Here is a 504-nt window from a genome sequence, read left to right as displayed (position 1 = left end):
CAATGCCGGCGCCCCTCTCCCCTCGGGCCTCTGCTGGGCTGTTGTGCCCAGCGGCCGCCCCAAACCCAAGGCCCGGACCCCGCTCCCCCTCCTCCCCCCAACCCCCCTGCGGCGGGCGAGAGGCGCTGGGCCGTGCCGGTGCCGGAGGGGCCCCTGCCCCTTGCCGGCTGGGACACCCGCCGCCGCGGCCCTGCTGCCTGCTACGTGTCCCCGAGTTCCCACGGTGGCCGGAAAGCAGACTTGCGGTGGCCCTGCGAGAGCGTGTGAGCTCACAGCGTCCCCGCAAGGTCCGGAGGTCAGACAAGGCCAGGAGGGGAGCTGGGACTCACCCCGGTGGACAGGCTCGGGGTCTTCCCTGCGCCCCACTCTGCCAGGCCTGGGAAGTAGTGGAAAAGTACCAGTGGTCCAGCTGCCCCTGGGTCAGTGCCGTGCCTGCTGGGGTCTCCGATCCCTATCTGAGCGCTACCCCGGGGTGGCGACCTCGCACCAGCTCAGCCAGCTCAT

General features: G+C 71.8%; 1 protein-coding gene across 1 annotated transcript in view; it reads right to left on the bottom strand.

Moving 5' to 3' along the window:
* Positions 1-504, bottom strand: part of LOC101622172 (cytochrome P450 11B1, mitochondrial) — a 6,423-nt gene extending 5,919 nt beyond the window's left edge. The window contains exon 1 of the mRNA XM_012722881.1: positions 467-504. Within this exon, the coding sequence (XP_012578335.1) occupies positions 467-504 (38 nt within the window). The remainder of the gene's footprint in view (positions 1-466) is intronic.

This window comes from Condylura cristata, unplaced genomic scaffold (assembly GCF_000260355.1).
Source record: "Condylura cristata isolate star-nosed mole 26May11 unplaced genomic scaffold, ConCri1.0 scaffold00009, whole genome shotgun sequence".
Lineage (NCBI taxonomy): Eukaryota > Metazoa > Chordata > Mammalia > Eulipotyphla > Talpidae > Condylura > Condylura cristata.
The sequence above is the reverse complement of the archived record's forward strand: the minus strand, read 5'-3'. Positions and strand labels throughout refer to the sequence as shown.